The following is a 22,247-nucleotide window of genomic DNA, read 5'->3' as shown; positions in this document are numbered from 1 at the left end:
GACTGTCTAGGAAGGGAATAGAACTTTCCTGGACGGATGCTTACGAGATTAGTTTTTGGAGTTGGACGAAAAGTTGTTAACTGCACCGTCTTAGTTATGCTTTCTAGTGTAGATGGATTTATACTCTACACAGATGTATCATACCCAAGGTTTGGTGCAGTTCTGATGTAGTGTGAGCAGAGTAGTCTCGTGGCAGTAGTTAGAATTCTCATGAAATGAGAATTTGATTCTTTATTTCCATGGGAGATTATGTGTGTTTCCGAGTCACTTCTTATCCGGGAGAAGTTACTGCAGGAAACACATCGATCTGGATTTATGTGTATTCGAATGACATCCAAGATATAGAGACTTGGAGAGTTCATATTGGTGGAACAACATGAAGAAAAACATCGCAGATTTTGTAACTTGATGTCTAGTGTGTCAGCAAATGGAGGTTGAACATCAGAGATTAGTAGGATTGTTTCAGTAGACTTGTATATTAGAGTGGAGTTGGGAGCATGTTATGATGGGTTCTTGTTGTGGGATTATCCAGGATATGGGGAGGATATGATGGTTTGGTTAATCATTGTTGGGTTGACGAATTTGCTCTTTAGCTATTGATTTGTAGAATATATTCGTTGGATTGAGTAGCAGGATTATAATCTAAAGAGATTACTGGACCTTATGGTATATTTCTGAGTGTGGTATGGGATGGAGATTAGTGATTTCACATCATGGTTTTGTTTGTGATTATAGCAGACTTTACGTTTGGAGCATTGCTTTAGTATAGATTTTTACCCTTAGACTGATGGTTAGTTTGAGCGCCTTATACAAATATTGGAGGATCTGTGGATAGTGAATTATGGATTTTAGAGGTAATTGATTTATCCACAGTTGGTTAGGGAATAGTGTGAGAGTAGCAGAAGTAGGGTGAGCTCATAACCCACAGAGTCATCCTTTAGGGTTAGAGATTTGTTCATGATATTTGGATGGAGTGGTTTATGAGTAGGTTGCTTGATGGTTATCCTTGGATGAGGATCCCTGAGTTGGCCAGTAAATTTAGGGATCAAATTTTTATTAATGGGGGATAATGTAAAATACGACACCCAAATAATAATTAAATAATAAGGTTATTGGAGAAATAGCCTTATTAGATTTTTCGAGAATTTTTAGAAATTTTTCAGGATTTAAACGGAGTCTGTATGACCCATTTTGAGGGGATGGATTCGGGGTACAGTGAAAGTCTATTTGGAATACCCAAATCAAATAGGAGTTGATTAAAGAAGTAACTTAGGGTTTAATTTGTTTAAACCTAAGTATAAGAGGAAATTATTCTTATTCCTTTAAAATATAATCGATTTTCAGCTTCTTTCCTTCCCCGATCCCGAATGCCCTCTGCCTTTTCCCGATCCTCGCCTTCTTCACCTCACCGCCGACTCTCAGGAACTCGATCTATTGCTTGGAGTGGAGCTAGTCCTGTCGCACTTACTCAGCCGCTCAGTATTCTGTTAGCCTCGACCACTCTGGAGTGTGAGTCTTGAGGGTACAATAGTTAGAGGGCTAGAGATGTGAGTGGTCAGGGACCCTTAGCTATGTAGTTACATAACTACTTAATTGACCGTTCACTTCGGCCGCCTATAGCGGTGCATGTACTGGAGGCTAGTACGGTTTGTCATAAACCCAAGCCTCTCGGCCATACAGGGATCGTGGTGTCTAGAGAGGTGGCGGGGGTGACCATAGAGCATGCATACATATTTTTGCATATGATGCGCGGTGCATCTGTGGAGTTATATTTGCATACATGCCTAGTAGACACTAGTAGCATGTGATTGTGGTTGTTGCACTTGTTTGAGATATGCTTGTTGCATATGGTTATCATGCTGCATACATGTCATTTATTTTACATGTATATGCAGTTGTATTTATATTGCACATGTGTCATGAGTGGGTTTGTTACAGATCCGGTGAGTTTACTGATCATTGTACCATGTGTCATTTCCAGATTGGGTATGTGTTTATCATCTTGTCAGTTGTAGTATGTGCAGTTTTTGTATGTCAGTTATGATCGTTATACCATGTGAGATAGACTGGTACTGGTAGTTGTGTTTATTGGATATGTTAGTATGATCATGTTCTTTATTCTCTACTGAGACTGTATACTTTGATCTCCATGTTTATTTATAGACCATGCACTATTCTGTCTATTACCCGCTGAGTTACCTATACTCACCACCGCGTATATATCTTATGTTTTCAGGTAGATGGTTGGAGTGTCGCTCGGAGTATCCTGTCTGTCGGGTCCTACGTCACATCCGAAGATCGTTTCGGGTTTTGTATATGTTTTATTTGTATTTAGTATTTACTGTATTTGGTGTATTGTTGTTGTGGTTGTTGTATAAAGCCTAGCCGGCTAGCAGTGTGTTGATTTGTGTTGTATTGGGCTTTCCGTTATCATTTCTCCACTGTGTTGGTTTTTAATGCAACTGAGTGGGTTGTTCATTGTATATATATAACTGTGTGGTTGTGTTTTATTATGTTCTAGCTGAGTGTGCTGAATATAAACTGCGTGGTTGTGTATATATTCCAACCGCATGTGGCTGATGTATTTTGTATGTATGTATGTTTCAGATTGTCACCGGTACAGGGGAGATGCTGCCGAAATTTTTCGATAGGGACTCCTTTGGGGGTGTGACACAGAGAGCACTAGACGATCAAACCTGTATTTTGATAATAGTAAAGGGCTCAAATTTAAGTTGTCTTGTTATCTAACAAATGTGACTGAGTTTGCAGGAAAGTCCTAGGTTGTCTTAGGTAAAAGTCCTAGTGGATTCTAGGCGGGTAGAAAGTCCTAGCTGCGGTTAGGCAAAGAAGTCTTGATCTGGGAGACTGGGTAAAGTCTTGGCAGATCAAGAACATCAAGAAAAATCTTGGGGGTCACGGACACCAGGTGGAAGACTAGATGAGTCGTGGAAGACTAGATGAGTCGTGGAGTAGACGTCGAGCATGAAGTCCTGAAATCTTGGATATTAAGCAAAAAGTCCAATCAGTTTGGAGGACTGGTATGACAAAAGGTAAACTCTCCTGAGATGAGTAGGTGGGATGTGTTCCCTGAAGAGGAAATAGTAGGTGTTAGTCCAACCTAGAGTTTCAGCGAAATTCAAAGTTAGGACCGGACAGTCAGGAGGTTGTCAAAGTTACTTTTTATATACTATTTGCATATTATTCTAACTCTGTTTTGTAGGAAGACTAACATTTTATAGGGTCAGATTTTGCCTTATTCAGTTGACCAAAAATCCAGATTAATCGACTGATAAGCAAACGGTTAGATTCCAGAAATATGATCTATTATGACATTTTCTTTATGACATTTAATTTTAAATGTCACTATAAATATTTTTAATGACATTTATCAAAAAGAATTATTTTAAATATTAAAATATTATTTAAGACTATTTATGATGACAAATTTTATCAATGTCACTATATAATATCCTAATAACGTAACTTAAGCGCATATTTTCTATTTCCCTATTGTATAACCTAGCTTTAAGCCGATTTTTCCCCCACGCTCACACCAATTCTTGTTTCTCTTCTCTTGCCGTCACTGCTCCTCTCATCCACGCTCACAACCACACCTCTCCCTTTCTCCTCCTTGACCTACTCTCGCCATCACTGCTCCTCTCCCTTTCTCCTCCCTAACCTACTCTCGTCGTCGCCGCTCCTCTCACCCACACTCATCCATCCTTGTCGCTGCTCCTCTCCCTTTCTCCGCCCTAACCCACTCTCGCCATCGCTGCTCCTCTCACCCATGCTCACACATCCCTATCACCACCGCCACTAGCCGCCAGCCTCCATCTCATGTCTCCACTATGATTCCTCCGCGACACTGCCTCCATTACGATTCCTTAGATTAACCAAGTCATTCTCCTTATCATTGATCAACAAACATTAGGAAATTCTGAGAACCTTAAAACTTCCTCAATTTCAGGAATAGAAGGAAGCATACGGTGGGAGTTTTGGTCAAGCAACCTGAAGCTTTAATGGTCTTTCCTTGTTACCTTTTGCTTTTTTTTTATTGTTGATTTTTCGTAGGGTAAATTATGAGATACCACAAATTGTTGCATCTTCTATAGTTTCATAAGTTATTATCAAAGTAGTATAAATAACTTAATTACTCTTACATTACCTAATCAAGTTTCATAAGTTTAAATTATGCTGTAAGAATTTCCATACTCAAAACTTATATATCTGACTTTTTCTTCTTTATTTTGGCCAAAAGCATATCTTTAAATGTCAATGTCAGTACCTAGAATATTTATGATTTAATAGTTTTTTTATCCTTTCATTGATGGACATACCAAGTAGTTTTTGCTACATTTCCACAAAATCGCTATTTTGATTGTCCATATCAGTTGAGCTCAGAGATTTATGGCCAAACGTATCAGGATGCCATGATATTGCTTGTTTGACTTTGTTTTTGGTAAGTTCATTTTTCTTCTTCTATTGCTTGCTCTATTTGAATTTTTTTTTACTTTGTCTATATGAAGTTCATCTATTCTTCTTCTATTTTTGCACAGATCCAATAAGAACAAAAATAAGAAGTCTGAATGCCCCAATTCTTATATAACAAAATTTTAGTTTAATTATTCATTTGAAGCCTTAAACCTTTGTTTTACTTGGAGACATTATTTGCATGATTCATGACTATGTTCAGTACTTATTCAACTTTTTTACTAAATATTGTCAATTCTGATCAATTTCTAAGATACAAACTAAACTTAAGGTTTGACATCATGAGTGGAGGGTCAAATAAAACTTTAGCTAAAGTATAAAGTAAGAAGGTTATATTAACAAGAAGAAAAACAAGGTCTTTATTTTGTTGGGCTTTGTGTAAATGTGTGAAGATGAAATTCGGTGGTTAACAATGATGGTATATGGTTCCAAAAAATTTTGCCTATGTTTTTCAACTTAATTTGTAGATTTTTGTGCTAAAGGAGAAGCAATTGGTGTTCATTGTTCAATTTATCTACTTTTCACTGCTAACTAAATGACTATACATGGATGATGAAGCTAAGTTTTAGTTGCTCTAAAATGGCACAAGTAGTGGAATTTGATTCCAGAGCATTCTTCATTCTAATGCAGCATGGTTATAGTTTCAAATTTATCCAATCTACTTTTAGTTTACATATTTGTCCACACAAATTGCCTCTTCTAGTTAATATCCTACTCAACTGTGTCTACATTAATTTATGAAGTACAAAATTTGTACTTTTCAGGAATTCCACTTTTATCTTTATATGCAGTAGCTACATTTATTTTATCTTTCTAATATAATCATTTGGACTGACAATCAAATGTTGCAACTTATTCAACAGATATGTAGCTTAGGGTTGATTGAAGGAGATATAGTTGTCATGGGTTCAAATGGCCTTTTTGACAATATCTTTGATCATGAAATAATTTCAACTCTCTTTGGATCTCAAGATTTCTATTAGTGCATATAGAATGATACTTTATTTGTTTCTTGCTTGGTATGATATTCAATTTTTTAAATTATATTTATTAGGTTTAGATTTTCATTGTTTAATTTACTTATATAAATTTATAGATTGTATTTGTAGGTGATAGGTACTTGGATTTTGCATATGATGGTTGAAGATGGTTGATAGTAAATTAGTTGAGTTTTTATTTTATAAGACTTTGTTAGTTTTAAAACTCAATGTTTTGTTAGTATTTAATTAGTGTTGAATTCAATACTTTTACATTAGTATTGCATTTGTACTTTTGTGATGATGGGATGAATTGTGATGATATGGTGAATGAATTGGATATTTTGGATGTAAAACTTTTCTATTCTATATAATAGTGAATTGTGATGATGGGTAAATTGTGATGATGTATAATTTTTTCTATCATGTGGTGAATGTTTTGTATTTTGAATAAATATCAGTAACAATATTTAATATCTTTATAAAATATTATAATTGATCTTTAATAATGTCATTATAGAATAGTTAAGATGAAAGTTTTAAATGTCTTTATAAATTATCATTATTGTCATATTTTATTATCCTTATATAAAAATTTAAAACATTTATAATTGTCAATGTAAATTAGTTTAGGTGACATTTATATTTGTCCTTATTAAGATAATAATAGGGTATAGATAAATGTTTATTAAATATTTTTTCGTGACATTTTTTATTATCAGTATATTTCTATATTTAAGACACTTTTGAAGTTAGAATAGATATTTTATAATGACATTATACAAATGTCACTACAAGAAAAATGTCATTCAACAACACTCAAACGACAACGGTTTTATACCAAACCGTTGTCTTTTTATCTTTTAACAACGGTTTTAACAAAAACTGTTGTCTTTTAGTAATTTTTTTGGCCTATGACAACGGTTTTTAAAAACTGTTGTCAATTTATGTTTTTTTGAGGATACGACAACAGTTTTTAAAGGGAACGACAACAGTTTTTTAAAACTGTTGTCTATGTGCACTTTTTTGGGATTACGACAACAGTTTTTAAAAACCGTTGTCTATTAAGTGTTGTTGAATGCGATTGTTTTTTCTTTCGCCACTTTTTCTCCTTCGTCATTTGTCTGTTTTACGCTTTTTTTTTTCTGTCTCTTTCCCAAAACCCTACTCTTCGCCGCCTCCTCCTCACCGCCCTCTTCGTCACCACCTTCTTCGCCGCCTCCCTCCTCACCGCCCTCTTCGCCGCCTCCCTCCTCACCACCCTCTTCGCTGCCTCCTTCCTCGCCGCCCTCTTCGTCGCCTCAACTTTCGGCCTCGCCACCTCCTCCTCGCGGCCTCTACTTTCAGCCATCTTCACCGCCTCCTCCTCGTCGCCTCGACTTTCAGCCAGTTCCAACACAAGAAGGAAGAAGAAGGAAGGAGGAGGAGGAAGATGGAAATCCCTCTCCTGATTGTCTCACTGATCTTTCTCTGCTTCTTTTCCTCTGCTCTCTCATCTTCTGTGGTCACCTATTTACCTGGATTCCAAGGCCCCCTTCCCTACATGACCAAGGGAAGCTTGGTCTACGATCGGCGGCGGTGAATCATGTTTCGGCGTCTCCTGTTGCAGCATCCCCGTCGTGGCGTCGCCACTGGCTTCCTCGCTCTCACCGCCTTCACTCTCGGTTCCTCCGACGGCCCCTCCCTCCCCACAAGTAACCCTCCTTTCTTCCTTTTCCCTTCACCTCCTTTCTCAATATTTTCTCTTCTTTCTCACGCATGTGCTCCCCTTCGTAAAAGATGTCGCCATTTCGATATGCGATCCGTTTCGGCAATTTCTGTCTTCGACTTCGTCGATTTTCTAGCAAGATTTCACGCTTCCATTCTCAATCTTTTCTCCAAGTTTAAACCTAACCTATCGTCCTTAAAGTTTTCTTTCATCGATTTGGAGTTGCATAATCTTTTAATCTGATTCGTAGAGTTTTTTGCACGGCATTTTCCAACCGCGTGCCCTCTTCCACCTCCGGATTCAAGTAAGGACGTGGCATGCTGCAGTGGATGCCTCAAAAGGACCTCTATTGTCAAAGCGGCCGCGACAGCTGGTCCTGCCGTGGTGAATATATGTCTTACTGAAGGTGAAAGGACTTTATTGTGTCTTCAAATTTCCTCAATATGTGGATTTTTTTTAGGTGTATTCGTTTGAACGATGAGCTTTTTCCAATACTTCTTTTCAGATGTATATGGTCCTATGCCTATAATGGGTATAGGGTCTGGCACTATCATTGATCCTGATGGGACGATCTTGACCTGTGCACATTGCATAGCAGACTTTTCTAGTAGGCAAGTGATCTCAAAAGGCAAAGTGAGTATGCAAACCTACAACTTAGTTATTCATCTTGATGAAGAAATGCGCTTAGAACTGGATGAGGACTGAGAATTTGAATTTGCAAGTTATATCCAGTTGGACTTGGTTACAAATACTATCTGGGTGAAGTTACAAGCAATTAGATTTCATCATGTAGACTAATAAAGATTGTGACTCATGTCTTAGTCCACCTTTGTAGGGCGGAAATTGTAGAAGATTGCAAGATGCATATCGGTCTTTTTGAAGTTTCCTTGGTTAGCTTGCTGTCATACAAGTTTGAAAGATGTTCTCCTAACTCAGTCTGGTTCATATCTGACTATGCTAAGTTTGCTTGAGATGATGAGATGTAATAGTCCTGGACCATATCTTTAAGTTTCCTGGACCATATAAGGGAAGCTTGGTCTACCATCCTTATTCCTGGACCAAGGTAACTTCTTCTTCTTGATCAGTAATTGAGGAAGCAATATGATACATGCTTTTGTCCTGTCTGTGTGAAAACATTCGTGCAGGTAGCCAACATTATCTTTGTAGATTCCCCGTTGGGTTCTGGATTCTCATACTCAAGAAAATATGAAGGGTATGATGCCAACGATACTATTTGGTCCGAACAGGCTTCTAAGTTTCTTTTACAGGTGGGAAAGATCATATATATTCCTGATGTAATTACTGTAAGTGCCTTAAATATGTAATCTTTCACTTTTGCAGTGGCTTGTTGAGCACCCACAGTTCATCTCCAATCCCCTCTACATTGCTGGGGATTCATATGCTGGAAAAATTGTACCTATGGTGGCCAAAAGAATATTGGATGGTAACTCTACTTTTAATGTAAACTATTGATGAGGGTGTTAATTTACATGTCATTTTCATTTACTGTAATTCAGGTATTGATGAAGGGAAAGAACCATTACTTAACCTCCAGGTAAATTGCTTGAATTGATGGGCCACTGGCAATAAAGGGAAAGAATCTAATTTTGATCTTTAAATTATGTCATAGTTTATATGAAAGAAAAAGCCTTGGCTTTCAGGGTTACTTGATTGGCAATCCATCCACGGGTGGAAAAGTCGATACCAATTCTAAAATACCTTATGCTCACAGCATGGGAATCATATCAGATGACTTCTTTGGGGTAATCTTAGTAGATCAACTAGGATGAATTTCTCAAAATGATCTTTGGTATCACTTCACGAATTGCTATTTAGTTATTATTTTTTTCCAATTAATTATATTTTGTTCTTTAAGATCATATAATTTATGTGTGTTCACAGTTCACAAAAGCGGAGTACTCTCAAGAAGAAATTGATGAAGTGCGCTCTGAGATAGCAGAATACATACAAGATCATATTTATGAATAGGTATATACATGAGTTCATCTTATTGCATTTGACAATAATAATATTCAGTTAAATTGAATACATGCTTCTTATACTTGATTGCATTTGATTTGGAGATATCTGTTTCTGAGTCCATTTACCAAATCCAATCGGCATGACTAAACTGCATACTTGATGCGCCAACATCAAATACAAACCGATAACTTAATCCTTTGCCAAATATAAAAATTGATTAACCTTAATCCTTTGTCAAATATGTATACTGTATTTTGGTTTACATAACAAACTTTCTGGGGTTCTCAATTTTATAATGTAGATGTCTTTGTTTAGAAGGGTAATAATCTTGTTACTGCAGCATCTTCATTTTTTAGATGACTCCATTATTAATAGTGACGAAGGGGGTATTTTACATCAAATTGAGATGATTATGGTCAATTTTTTCTGGGGTTCTATCAGTTCCAATAGGAAGATTCACTGGATCTCTTGGAAAGATATTTGTAAACCTAAGCTAGAAGGAGGATTGGGAGTAGAGAACACACTTGTCGAAATTTTTGTCTAGCATGTACTGTGGGTCAGTCTCTCCTGTGGTGGTTTTACTCAAAAACAAAGCTTCACATTGTTGGAAAAGGACGTTACAGATGAGAAACGTAGCAGAAGAGTAGATTAGATGGCGTTTAGGTGAAGATCATATTAATTTCTGGTTTGATACATGGTTAGATGCAGGTCCTTTGTTAAATCCCTCAGTCTCATCGTTAAATCTTGGGCTTTTATGTTCTTTACTAGTTCTATCTGTGTGATTTCCATGATCTAATTAGCGGTATCCTCTATGATGTTGTTGGAAGTTTGGATTGCTCTTTTCTACTCTCTATTCCGTGTAAAAACTAAATAAACCATCTCTATGCTTTTGCATGATTGTTGGAGAATTTTATTCGAATATGAATTGGGGAAAATGCTAATATAGTTAGGAATTTTGATTCCTGCTAGAAGTTAGGCCGTTTACTGAGTCTATTTGAGTATCAAGAGAGTAGATCCTTATGATAATTGTGGGTTGATCAATTTGCTTGCTCTGTGAATTTAAATTAGTAAAGCTTGTTTGCTTAATTCTCTGTGTGCTGCTTTGTTGCTTCAACCCTTGTTTGTATTTGTGATTTTGTATGCTCCGGAAATAAGTTGGAACTTGATTTTTCATGTCTAATTTAGCTAGATTCTATAATGCTTTTTTGATGCTCGATGATAGAACCAGAATCTGGTTGTTGCTCTAAGCCATTTCTGCAAGTAGATTTTCCTGAATTTGCTATTAATTAAGCAAATGCTATATGTAGATCTGCAAGTCTTCGATTTTTAGATTAATTTAAATAATTATGCTGATTTACTAAAGAAATTGCTGGCGGATTATCTCGCTAACAAAGCAGTTGAACCCATAGTAGATGGAGTTTCGCTAGACTTCAAATTGGATAGAATTTTTTTTGGTATATGTAAAGTTGATAAGTTTGGTTTACCATACTTAAGAGTTACTTGTAAAGCCATATAGTTGGTCTTTTAAGACATACTACTCTGAGTTTTTGTAAAACTGTAATAAGGTCAGGTGTGAAATTTCCAAGAGATCCATTTTTTATGCTATTTACTCCTGGGAAATGAATTAACTTGCAATCATATGCTATTTACCTCAGGGAAAAGATAATGACCCGTTTCTGTGAAAGGAGAAGAAAAGAGAAGCTAGGAGGGAGGAGAAACTAGAAAAGGCTGCAGTTTAGAAGATGCACAGGCTGTTTAGAAGATGCACAGGTAGAGAAGACGTGCTCCAACAAAACATGATATTTTGGATTATATGTGTGATATATATAAACTTTTGGCTGTGTAAACTTTTGTGATGTTTGAATGTTGATGTTTGGTACTTTAATGATGTTTGGATGATGATGTTTGGTACTTTAATGAAATTTGCATTGTAAATATTGATTATGTAGGTTTTTTATCAATGAAATTTGCACTGGATGTTTTTTATAAACCATTGAGTAGGAAAAGATTAATAAGTTTTTTATTTATTGTCAAAATGTTGTATATTGTACCCAAAGACATCAGTTTAAATATGTCAAACTGTTGTCAATGGCGTTAAAAGACAATAGTGACAAACTGATGTTATTTAACATCGTTGCCTAAAAAGACAACGGTTTTTAACCGTTGTCAAACCGATGTCATTGGCAAAAAAGACAACGCTTTTTAGCCGTTGTCGTAGACAGTTCAAAACTATTGTTGAAAAGCCTAGGCATACGCTCAAAGACAACAGTGAAAAACTGTTGTCTTTGTAGGAAAAGACAACAGTTTTTCACCGTTGTAAAAATGTTGTCTTTGCCTTCAAAGACAACGGTTAAAAACTGTTGTCGTTGGCCACCCCTTTTAACAACACAGCCTTTAACAACAGTTCAAAATGGCCTACGACAACGGTTTAAAACCGTTGTTGTTTGTCTTTTTTCTTGTAGTGTGTCAGCAATACCAGAGGACCTATGCTAACATCGTATTTTAATACATTTTTCGATGATATCACTATAGCCTTAGTGTCACTAAAGATATACTATAAGGGCATTTATGTGTGTCCTTAAAGATCTTATTTCTAGTAGTGAGCTCATGGTGAAAGTTTTGCCCAAGGGGTTGGTCAACTGAACCTTGGGTTCAATCGACCAAACGATGGATAAACTTCAGACCGGGTTGATCGGACTAGATAAGTTGAGGAGCGTCGAGGGTTTGATCATCGAACGCTGGGATCAGTTGATCGAACGAAAATCTTACCAAGAGTGGCAGCATCTAGATGGAAAGCTAGGTGGATTCAGCGGGTTCAGTCGACCGATCAGGGGGATTGGTCAATCGATCAATGTCGAGTCAAATACTGATCTCGAGATCAGTGGATCTGGATCACATCCAACTTGGCTATAAAAAGGAGGTTGACCAGCAGCTTTGAGACAATTCATTCAGAACAACTTTAGCTCCTGCGTGCACTCCAGAAATAATTTGACAATGTCAAAATACTATTTTGACGACTATCACGCCAGAAGATCAAATTCTCCAAGTCATCGGTAGTAACTTTCATTTTATGCAATTCTTGTATACTTCAACTTTGTAATCTAAACTTGTAAAGATTTTTTGATACTATAGTGGTTGCCCAATAAAAGCGATTAACGATTGCGGACCTTGGAGTAGGAATCGTCACAAGCTCCGAACCAAGTAAATCTTTGGTGTCCTTGTTCTTTGTTTCTTACTTTTTGTTGCCTATTCTATGTTTTGTGAAAAACGAACATGAAAGTCATGAGTACTATTCACTCCCCTCTAGTGCAACGATCCTACATTCCTGGGCATCTAGAAGTGATCCGGGTACCTGGACTCAGTCAAATCGATCCACTTTGCAATGGTTCTCTACAACGCTCCTGGGCTTCCTGGCCACTTAGAAGAGATCTGGGCGCCTAGAGTCTACAAATGTGGACTCTATGTTGATCCTCTTTAATAACGGCTATGTTGACATGGCAGCCCTTCCCAAGCACATGGATTAGATCAGGCGCCCAGAGTTTGGGCGCTTGGACTTGGTCTAGGCACTTGGAAACAGTCAACTAAGAAGTTGACCATTTTCTCGTCTGGTCACTTGGGTGATACTCCGGTTGTCCAGAGTTGAGCTCACCCAAACCCAACTTCGGACTTCTCTTCGAGAAGATTTCCTTACTCGCTTTTCATCCTTTGGACGGACCGCATGCGTCCTTCTCATTCATCGATGTACTCTTCTATAGCTTCTCGTCCCTCAGATGCATCAAGCCCGTCGACTCTCTTTCCGTGCTATCCTTCTCACTTACTACATCTTCTGCTGGACATCTTATGTTCCTAAGCTCCTATACTATAAGAAATGACAATAATTAATAATAAAATAATAAGTGATATTAGACAAATAACATTACAATTTTTTTAAAAAATTTTAGGAATTTTTTGAGATTTAAACAGAGTCCGTATGACATATTTAAGAGGATGAATCTATTAAGCTTAAAGAAAGCCTATTTGGAATATCCTTAAATAGAGTTGATTGATTTCATTAAAGGTAAGGCTGAATTTAATTAACCTAAGTTAGGAATATAAAAGCGTATGTTAGACAGATTAAATGCTAAGTTGGATTTGTTATTTTCCTCCCCTTCCTCTCGCAATACCTAACCGCCGACCCACCTCACAGCTGGCGTTGCTCTTCCCCGCCAGCGTATCCATCCACTGTCGTCTCCTTCATCCTCTACTCCTCCATCATTGTTGCCCCTCTCCCACCTCCTGAGTGTTGGTTATCTTCCTTCGAGTAAGGTCAGATTGGCGACGTAATAATTGAGGTCGTTGCGAGAGGCGACACTGTTAAACATTTTGGGAGCCGCTTGATCCCATGTGCCAACGCCCTTTCTTCTTCTGATCCAGTTGTTTCCACTCATTTTCTTATTCCTCACATGATAAATCATCATCATTTGGTCTCAGCCTGAGCCATTTCCGAAGCATCGACCAACCACCACTCTCTCCTTCTTATCCTCACTAGCCTTCTTGAATCCAGAAGAGAGAGGGAATAGAAGGGGAAGAAGCAGATAAAAAAAAATGAAAACTTGTGCTATTTTCACCTCCATGTTCAGAACGTCGATGGTGATGAAGACGACGATAAAGATTTCCGGCCTCACACTTTAAGATGGGATGCAGGAACAATTTGGATGAGATCTCTTGTGACTCAGTTTAAACGTGGAGTATCAAGGAGGGAAGTTGTTGGTGTTTCTACTTTTATTTTCTCTAACCCTTCTATTTTATTGCTACTACAAGAGGCAAAAGTCTCTGAGAATATCCAACTTTGATTTTGGAAATGAGCACGTGGGAATCATTTGACATAATCTATAGATAAAAGGTGGGTACTTTTTTCCCTTTCTTTCATAGTTCATTAACCTTAGTGTATGATCATGTTATTTATATTCATTGTGTAATATTTTACCTTCATATCCACTCTATGTTACTTCCTGAGTTGGACCTTTCATAGTCCCCTCGGGGCGGGGTGATAGTTGAGACATGGGGTGTTGCCACATGAGATCTTGGGGGTTGAAACTTGGTGCATCTGAGCATGTCTTCCCCCATGCCTTGGTCACCTGCACTAATGGATAGTAGCTACCCGTGATTTACCTCCTCTGTGTTGGCCTAGGGATGAGTTGACAGGGACATTGGGGGTGAGCGGATCACCTTTTTCCACTTGAGTTAGGCATTTCATTGATTGATCTTATATTTTAGTCCATTTTAATATTCATGCCATCTCATTTTTGTCCATGCTATTTATGACCCTTTATGTTTGGACTATCATGCTAGCAATACTATATCATAGCATAGATGTAGAATATTGAACTAAGATACCTATTTGATATTTATTCATGCTTGTGTCTTAGTAGGACCACACTGTAGTGTAGGATATCAAGTATCTTATTTGATCCTTATTCGTTATTTCGGCTCAGGCCTATACATTAGTAAGGTCATACTGTAGTGTAGGATATTGAGTATCCTACAAGGCCTTATTTATTATTTAGGCTCATGCCTAAATGCTAGTGAGGTTAGTTCCTTCTATCAATACATTGATATACCCGGTGTTGACCTTTGTCTCCCTTTCATGGTTGAGAGAATCGTCAGCAACCATTATTATACTTGATATATGCTAGTGAGATCATACCACAATGTAGCTAACAGAATTCACTCTTGAATGTGATTGTTCTTGCTTACTTATCATTTCTAATTTGTACACTTATATATCCTATCTACCTGTGGGACCATTCGTGGTAGAGCGTTCTCCCCAAACAGTGGTTGTTTATTTATACATCTATCCACGGGATCATTTGTGGTAGAGCGTTCTCCTATAGACAGTGACTATTTACATACCTTGACGACCCACAGGTCCATCCGTAGTAGAGCATTCTCCTTCAGTCAATGGTTGGGGAGCTAGACAGCTACCTCATCCTGTCCGCCCACGGGACCATTCATGTAGAGCATTCTCCTACAAACAGTGACTAGTTATATATCCTAATTGGTCATGAGATCCATTCATGGTAGCAGTTTGAGCTAGTTAGGACTTGTTATATGCTTATTGTATGTTAGTTATGCATATGTTCATGCAAGTTTAGAAGTATAGCATGTACTCCTGATTTATTGGTCACACCTAGTTAAGTAGGTTAGTGGAGTATTATTATTGTTAGTTATGTTTCTAGTTAGCAAATGATTATAGTGATACTCTTACTTTTTGTAGTAAGTATTTTCCTAAGATGACCCCTTTGATCTCCTTATGTTATTATCATGCACTATTTTCTTGTACCTGCGGAGTATGTTATACTCACTACCCCTTAGTTTTCCTTTTGTTTCTAGGTTAGTAGGTAGATGATATGTTGTGTCACTTAGAGGTCCTAACTGTCAGTGTCACATCACACTCGAGATCATGTTTTTCCAATTATGTCTTGTTATTTATATTTACACTATGTTTCATTTGTAGATTTTAGCCTTGTGATGTCTTTTATTCGAACTTGTACTCGTTGTGTAAGTTATACCGGTATGCAGTCATTTGTGTTTTATATGTTGTGAGGGGATTGAGTCACATATAGTTGGGCTACCTTCTCACCTTTTTCCAAACATACATTTGTTAGTTGATTTCGAAGAAGGTCTCATCATGCGAGCTTCACTTCAAATGTGTCTTCGTGGAGTTTTAGGAATTTCTCCTGGAGGTCTTTGGCCAACGAGTAGCATCTGATGCGGTTGACTTCTTGAGGCGGCAACACACTTAGCAAGTGATATTCTGCTCTGCTGTTAGCGACAAAATCACTTTGTTCCTTCTTCATCTAGAGATACTCTTCTTTATTTATGCCTTGTTGATCTTTTGGAACTACAAAACCATATTTAATAATTAAAAGAATTTCAAAGTCGATTTTTAGGAATACCTCCATTCGGCATTTTCAGTGCGCGAACTCCCCCTCAAACTTTGGTAGGATGAGGCTTGGTCTAGCCATTGATTTTGCTTCGATCGGCGATTAGTCCTTCTGAAGCATCCTTGCTCTGATACCAATCGTTGGTCCCTGGTGCCGGCTAGAGGAGGGGGTGTAACCCTAAAAGATAAAAACAAAAACCTTTTTCGACTTATAGCTTGTTAGAGCAAACACTTGTATAAAAAGAATAAAGAAGCATACAAATCAAAGACAGCGGCATAGAAAGAAGTACTTGGTTGCAATAAGAGGATTGCTAATTCAAGGCAAGTGAAACACACTATGAAGATATCCTTGGGTGGAGTAGCCTCTTACAATATTGATGTCTCAAAAACAATAGTAGAACAAAAAGAGAATGATTTACAAGTGATGTTCTAGGATACTGGGATCAGAGCTGTATTTATAGCCCTGATTGAGGTACCTAGAAGGGTTCCAGGCGCCTGGACGTGGATAGAATTTTATCCTCATTGCACCGGATCATGCCACAACACATTTTGATAAATTTTTTGGTCCAGACGACCGGAAGGGTTATGGGCACCCGGACTGTGAGGTGCCCTGGAGGTGCCTAGTTGATCTAGGCGCCCAGACTAGGTCTGGGTGCCCGGACCAAGTCAACCAGCAGGTTAACTTTTCGGTATGGGTTCTCTCTTCAGCTCCACTCATTTAGGTGATTTCAGCCATCCAAAATAGGGCTCACTCGAACCCATTTCCCAGTCTTCTCGAGCAGTCATCCACTCTGGCTTCTCGTCCCTCAAAAATGCTATGTGCCTCCTTCTCGTACATCAGCGTACTCTTCCACAGTGTCTCGTCCCTCAGATGTACCGAGACTGTCGGCTCTCTCCCATGTCGTCCTTCTTGCTAGCTGTGTCTTTCGCTCGACCTCTTATGCTCCTAAGTTCCTGCACACTTAGACACAATGTATCAGACAACAACAAGATCTAATTTGACTTGGTTAATCACATCAAAACTATCACGGGGTACTTACATTCAATACTTAAATTCTTTTGATATCATTTCACAACAAAAATAATTTTATCAAATTGGCATCGTTGTCGGGGAATGTTAGTGGTGTTTGGTGATCTTAGAATTATTTTTCGATTTTTCTAAAAAAAATATTGTTTAGTGCCTTAATTCTTTTATGCTTTATATATTCATGTGTTTTATCATGATTATTTCCTATGTCTGGTGATTTCATTGCCATTGTTTCAGTTAAGACAGGGAATTTCTTTGAGTTCAACATGGATATTTATTCTAAACAATTTGGAGGCTTTAATGAATATCACAATTCAAATACTGGGCGAGCATGACTCATATGTACTAATTGTGACAGTCTATCTTATCCAGTTGCTATATGCCACCTCATCCAAAAGACTGCTAGATTTCCTATGGAATCCCAGTATTCCCAACATCAATATCAAGAGGTGTATGATCCAGCTCCTAGCACCTATAGTTATGTCTGGGGTAATCCTAGTATTCTCAACTCATTACTTTCAACCCCAGATTCCAGAGCAACATGAGTACTTCTAATCCCAATACTATCAGCCCTAATAGATTCCTGAGCAGTATGGGGATACATAGCAACAGGCTATTGAGCATCATTGGTGTTACATCAGACTGGATGACCCATCAAAATTTCATACATGGGAATGAGCAACAATAATTAAATCAATCTTTTTCAATATATTAGAGGCTATTGGGATTCCAAGGTGACTCAATGCTTACATGGTCACAAACATTTCAGCAGGTCAAACCCATGTTCTTAGATACATTCAAGGGCTCTAATAAAGAAATCCTGGTACAAGGATGTGAAGAGATCATGCAGGTTACTTTACAGTTGCAACAACAAGCCACTTATGATGAAGCAAGGATACAAAATTTATAGATCCAATTAGACTAAATGACATCATCCATCAGCTAGATGCTAGCACAAGGCACTGGTCAATCTCCCTCAGAGGACATTTTTGATGATATTGACATGCTTGAGGAGATGGATTGTAGAGTTAGTGATTTTCTTGTATTTGATTCAGCTGTTCTACATGACTCCTCTATTTCTCTGTGTTGTGATGATGGAGTTGTAGTTGATGCGATTACTATTGATGATGCATGCAACAAATTAGATGAAAATATTGATGTTGTAAATATTGTTAGTGAAGATGTTGTTATATCAAATATGGAGGATAATACTTATGTCTTGCCAGCTACTCATGCTCATGATGTTATTGTAGATGATGTTGAAGCAGAGACAATATCCACAGAATTATGTTCTTCAGTTGTGTAGCTAGAAGTATTGGGAAGTGGTGGATAGCTGGAGGCCCTAAGACTTGACACTTCCACTACCCCACGAAGTCTCCATTGATGCTGAACAAGGCCCCATAATCTCTTGTAATAATTGAGCTTTCAGAGTAGATGCTCTAGCTGAGTCGCCTTCTATCACCAAAGAGACTTTTCTAGGAGGTGATGCTATTGGAGGGAGTAGCCCAGGACTATTCTAACCACATAAACAAGGTGCTCACCTTACCTCAGTCCATTCTACCTCTGACGTGGATATTACTTCTGAATCACCTTTAGTGGCCAGGACTCAGGGGAGTTTTCGTGTTCCCTTCCCTTTTCCTTTTCTTTTTATTTGTATATATATTTGCTTTAGTTGTAATGGTTGTTTTGGTTATTTTATTTAGTTGTATTGTTTTGCTTGGAGTAATTTTTGAGTTTCGGTTTTGTCGATTTTGAATAAATTACCTATGCATATCTTTATATCATCTTGAAAGTTGTAAAAGCTAGTTAAGTTTGATCGTCGAACTTTGGAATTGCTTGGCATGATTGACTTCATTGATTGCATATGGTTGCTAGTGTGGTGATGGATTTTATTTTGATAGATTGAGCTTGATCATTTTACACCTAGTGAGGACTTTAGCCATTCTTATTCATCTCTATCATTATGTGGGGTTTGCACTCTTGATGATCATTACTCTAGAACTTGCTTTGCTCCTTTTGAGACCACATTTAGCATAAGTTGCATGATTATAATGAAGGCTATCTTATTTATTTCCTCCTATTCCTTGTGATGCATGATTTGTTAATAATTTGTTAATAACATCCTTTTCATCCTTGGTTGTTTCCATTTTTTCCCCTTATCTTATGTGACTTGTCTTGCTATTCTTTTGGTATTAAAACAGTAGATTGTTATCTTGTTGAGTTTATTGCCCGAGATGATCAAATTTTAAGTGTGGGAGAGGAGATGTATACTTTTTGAAGAGAAAGGTTAGATTCGAAATGTAGCATGAGTGAGCCATGCTTGATCACCATGGTCAAGCCATGCGTTATCTTTTTGAGCCATATTTATTGTTGAGAGATGTCTTGTATAGTTTGAGAGAGATGTTTTAGTTTTTTGAGAAACTTGTATTGATAACATGTCATGTTTAAAAAAATTCAAAAAAAGAGAAAAATAAAGAAGAATAAAAATATTTGGGCACCCATGAAAAAAAGAGAAAAGAAGATATTTTGACATGTCGTGCAATTTTTATTTATTTGAGTGAGGTGAAACTATGACAAATATTTCATGAATGAATCCATTAAACTATTGTGCTAATGCTAGGTTGTTCCCCGGAAGGAACGCGTTGCAGGGTCCGACTGTAACGTCTCGACAAGGACCACTACATCTCCAGAACTCGGGTGTAGTGATAAATATGCAAGAGTTCGCGTTACAGGGTCCGACTGTAACGTCTCAGCAAGGACCGCTACATCTCCATGAGAACTTGGGTGTAGTGTTAAATAGGTAAGAGTTCTCACACCATAGGTTAGATAAGAATAAATATGATAGGAAAACTAATAATCTAAGATTTGGAACATGGAACATAGGAACTCTCACTGGTAAATCAATGGAAGTAGTAGATATGATGATTAGGAGAAAAATTAATATTTTATGTGTACAAGAGACAAAATGGACAGGTGAGAAGGCAAAGATGATAGAGAACTCGGGTTTTAAGTTATGGTACACGGGAAAGAGTAAAATAAGAAATGGAGTGGGTATTATTGTAGATAGTTTGTTAAAGGATGAAGTTGTAGGAGTAGTTAGAAAAGGGGATAGAATTATAACCCTTAAGATAATAGTGGCGAAAGAAACTATGAACATAATTAGCATATATGCACCACAAGTAGGATTAGATGAAGCTACCAAATTAAGGTTTTGGGAGGACTTAGATGAAATATTACAAAATATTCCACCAAATGAAAGGATTTTAATAGGAGGTGATCTAAATGGGCATGTGGGAGTAAAAAATGAGGAATATGATAGAGTACATGGGAGTTATGGGTTTGGAACGAGGAATGAGGAAGGGAAAACTATATTAGATTTTGCGATAGCATATGACCTTATATTAGCTAATACGTTTTTTAAGAAAAGAGAAGAACACTTAGTCACATTCAAAAGCGGGAATAATAGATCGCAAATTGACTTTCTTATGGTTAGGAAGAAGGATAGAAAGATTTGTAAAGATTGCAAAGTCATCCCTGGAGAAAGCTTAACTACCCAGCATAGGGTAGTAGTGTTGGATATACGCCTCAAATATAGTATCAATAGAAAGAAAATATATACAATTCCTAGAATTAAGTGGTGGAAGTTAAAGGATGGGAAACAACATATATTTAAAGAGAAGGTAGAAATACAAGCATTAGGTGAAATATACGATGATTCTAATACAACATGGGATAAGATGGTATCAAAGTTGAAAATAGTAGCTAAGAGTGTCCTCGGTGAGTCAAAGGGGCATGCACCGCTAAGTAAAGAATCTTGGTGGTGGAATGAGAAAGTACAAGAGAAAGTGAAGGAAAAACGAATAGCTTATAAGGAATTATATATTTGTAAGAACGAGGAAAATTTAAAAAAATATACAATAGCCAAGAAAGAAGCTAAGAAAGTAGTGAGTGAAGCAAAAAATGAAACTTTTGAACGGTTATATCAAAAATTGGATACAAAAGAAGGGGAAAAAGACATCTATAGAATAGCTAAAGGGAGATCAAGAAAAACAAGAGATCTTAGCCAAATAAAATGTATTAAAGATGAATGTAATAGGGTATTAGTAAGCGATGGAGAAATAAAAGAGCGGTGGAAAAGATATTTTCATCAACTTTTTAATGAAGGTTTAGGAGACCAACTTAACTTAGGTAATTTAATTAGGTCAAATGAGCATCGAAATTTTAATTTTTATCGTATAATTCAAACTTCAGAAGTAAAACAAGCTTTAAATGAGATGCACAATGGAAAAGCCGTTGGACCAGATGATATTCCGATAGAGGTATGGAAGTGCTTAGGGAAACAAGGTATTGAATGGCTTACAAAATTATTTAACATGATATTGAAAACGAAAAAAATGCCTGATCAATGGAGGATAAGTACTCTAGTTCCCTTATATAAGAATAAGGGAGACGTACAAAATTGTGCAAACTATAGGGGTATTAAACTAATGAGTCATACTATGAAACTTTGGGAAAAAGTAATAGAAAAAAGATTAAGGAAGGAGACCATAGTGACAGAAAATCAATTTGGATTCATGCCTGGAAGGTCGATAATAGAAGCTATACATCTTCTTAGACAATTAATTGAAAAATATCGGGAGCAAAAACAAGATCTACACATGGTATTCATTGACTTAGAAAATACATATGATAGAGTCCCAAGAGAAATTATATGGAGAATTTTAGAAAAGAGAGGTGTTAGCGTAACATATATTGAACTAATTAAGGATATGTATGAGGATGTAACGACCAGAGTAAAGACTTCAGGTGGAGTAACTGAAGCATTTCCAATAAAGATAGGGTTACATCAAGGATCAGCTCTAAGTCCCTATCTTTTTACATTAATTATGGATGAACTCACTGCACACATTCAAGACACAGTACCGTGGTGCATGTTTTTTGCAGATGATATTATTTTGGTAGATGAGACACGTGAAGGAGTAAATGCTAAGCTAGAATCTTGGAGGGAAACACTAGAAGGGAAAGGTTTTAAGCTTAGTAGATTAAAGACAGAATATATGGAATTTAAGTTTAGCAATATTAGAAGTAATGAAACAATTGTTAAGATAGGAGAGGACGAGTTGCCTGGAACCGAGA

General features: G+C 37.2%; 1 protein-coding gene across 1 annotated transcript; it reads left to right on the top strand.

Annotated features, from left to right (window-relative positions):
- Positions 1-8,148: 8,148 nt before the first annotated feature.
- On the top strand, positions 8,149-8,775 carry LOC122029082 (serine carboxypeptidase-like 19). The gene is made up of 4 exons (XM_042588039.1): positions 8,149-8,158; positions 8,344-8,444; positions 8,518-8,620; positions 8,694-8,775. The coding sequence occupies exons 1-4, from the start codon at positions 8,149-8,151 to the stop codon at positions 8,747-8,749; spliced, it is 270 nt and encodes an 89-aa protein (XP_042443973.1). The 3' UTR covers positions 8,750-8,775.
- Positions 8,776-22,247: the final 13,472 nt, after the last annotated feature.

The sequence above is a fragment of the Zingiber officinale genome, chromosome 10B, assembly GCF_018446385.1.
Source record: "Zingiber officinale cultivar Zhangliang chromosome 10B, Zo_v1.1, whole genome shotgun sequence".
Taxonomy (NCBI): domain Eukaryota; kingdom Viridiplantae; phylum Streptophyta; class Magnoliopsida; order Zingiberales; family Zingiberaceae; genus Zingiber; species Zingiber officinale.
This window is presented reverse-complemented; position numbering and strand designations above follow the sequence as displayed.

Bases quoted from the DNA above. Each gene is read 5' to 3' on its own strand.
- LOC122029082 (XM_042588039.1), top strand. The intron at 8,445-8,517 runs GTGGGAAAGATC...TCACTTTTGCAG, and splicing joins CTTCTAAGTTTCTTTTACAG to TGGCTTGTTGAGCACCCACA. The intron at 8,621-8,693 runs GTAACTCTACTT...ACTGTAATTCAG, and splicing joins GGCCAAAAGAATATTGGATG to GTATTGATGAAGGGAAAGAA.